Source organism: Palaemon carinicauda, chromosome 6 (assembly GCF_036898095.1).
Source record: "Palaemon carinicauda isolate YSFRI2023 chromosome 6, ASM3689809v2, whole genome shotgun sequence".
Taxonomy (NCBI): Eukaryota; Metazoa; Arthropoda; class Malacostraca; order Decapoda; family Palaemonidae; genus Palaemon; species Palaemon carinicauda.
Window position 1 is genome coordinate 72,571,662 of NC_090730.1, and position 1,944 is coordinate 72,573,605.

Below are 1,944 nucleotides of genomic sequence, written 5' to 3' on the forward strand. Positions count from 1 at the left end.
AAGGGGATATCGAAGACAGGGTGCTATAACTGTGGGGAACTAAGTTATTTAAAGAGAAACTGTCCCAGGTCTCCATAAACATCCGGTCGGAACAAATATCACAATATAAAAGTAAACTTTTGCCTAAACGATAAGTTTCTGTTAGGTTATACAGTTTGTGAGACCTTGAATGGTACTCCTGTCTCTACCATAGTCAGGGATACCGGGTGTTCTGCTGGTATTGTATCTGAAAAATTATTACCCGATTTTGACATCTCTGATTTGCCTATGACTACTGTAGCAGACTACTTGGGTAGGGTAGATTTGTTCCCGGTGGTTAAATGTTTTCTGAAGTGTCTGAACCTCACTGGGTTCGTAGATTTAGTAGCTCCTATTAAATCATGTCCTATATTGGTGGGAAATGTTCCAGCTGTGTCAAATGATTTAGGCGTAACAGTACGAGTGGTACAGACTCGTTCTGCAGCCAAAAGTAACCATAAACCACCACATCCAATTAAAGTACCTGTCCTTGATCAATTAATGTAGACACGATGGTGTTTGCTAAGCTACAGTCAGAATGTCCAACTTAAAATAAAGCAAGGGAATTAGCTACAAAAGGAAACGTTCACTCAAAAGGATGGGATTCAGTACCGATATTGCTATCAAAATAATTTGTTATACAGAGAAACTTTAAAATGTCCTAATCCTAATCTTGTAGGTAATCTAGTAATAGTGGTACCTAAAGAGTGCAGACGATCTGTGTTGTCCTTGGGGCATGAATCCCCAGTGACGGGCCACTTTGGTCATCGTAAGACTGGAATGAGAATCAAGAGGCACTTCCATTGGCCCAGTGCTACGAAAGACATAAGGGATTTTGTGCGCTATGGTGAGAGGTGTCAGCACGTGACTCCCAAGGGTTGAGTGGCTAAGGCGCCTCTAGAACCAATGCCTATGATTACCGTTCCTTCCAGTAAAGTTGCGATGGACATCGTGGAACCAATAAGCCCGAGTACTAAAAAAGGGCATAAATACATTTTGACCTTGATAGACTTGGCGACAGGGTTTTCTGAGGCTATTCCGTTAAACGATATAAACTCTGTTGAAGTCGCAGAAGTTCTACTTCAGATATTCTTTAGGGTAGGAATTCCTACAGAGATCCTTAGTGATCATGGCACCCCTCGAAGCTGATGCACGAGTTGCACCTACTTTTAGATATGAAACCTTTGTTCTCTACTGTTTACCACCGTATGGGGAACGGTCGAATCGAGAGACTGCATTCCACTTTCAAGGCCTGTCTTAAAAAACTATGTTGTGATAAGCCTTCGGATTGGCACCGGTATCTTATTCCTACTCTTTTCGCATTGCGAGAAATCCCTAATGATAGATCTGGTTTACCACCATTTGAACTCTTGTACGCTCATCAATGTAGAGGCCCTTTAGCCGTTTTGAAGGACTTGTGGACAGAGCAAACGCTTAACGATGAAAAGAGATCTTTCTTTCAGTATGTAATAGAGTTACAGGACCGATTGCATGATTGTGCAGAGGTTGCTCTGAAGAGTTCAGAAATCAGTGCCCAAAAGTACAAAACTTATTTCGATGTTCAAAGTCAGGAATGACAACTCAATGTGGGTGATGAAGTTCTAATATTTTTGCCTGACTCTACAAATAAGCTTTTAGTTTCATGGCATGGACCATTTCTGGTCGCGGAGAAACGTAGTAAGCTAAACTATGTAATAAACAAAAATGGAAAATGCCAGCTGTATCATATAAATCTTTTGAAGAAGTATTTCAAAAGGGCAACTGTCAATGGTGCCTTCCTTGCAGACTCTACAGAAGTAGAGTCTGAAGAGAATGCTGGAGGTACATACTTTGTATGTCTAGCGCGAGAGATAAAGTCGACTGACGAAAATGAACCTTCGACTATCGTGGTACAAGACTTTCATTAACTTCGAAGACATATTAACT

General features: G+C 41.0%; 1 protein-coding gene across 1 annotated transcript; it reads left to right on the forward strand.

Moving 5' to 3' along the window:
• Nucleotides 1-1,166: 1,166 nt before the first annotated feature.
• Nucleotides 1,167-1,595, forward strand: LOC137643077 (uncharacterized). The gene has a single exon (XM_068375921.1). The coding sequence runs from the start codon at nucleotides 1,167-1,169 to the stop codon at nucleotides 1,593-1,595; it is 429 nt and encodes a 142-aa protein (XP_068232022.1).
• The last annotated feature ends 349 nt before the right edge of the window (nucleotides 1,596-1,944 follow it).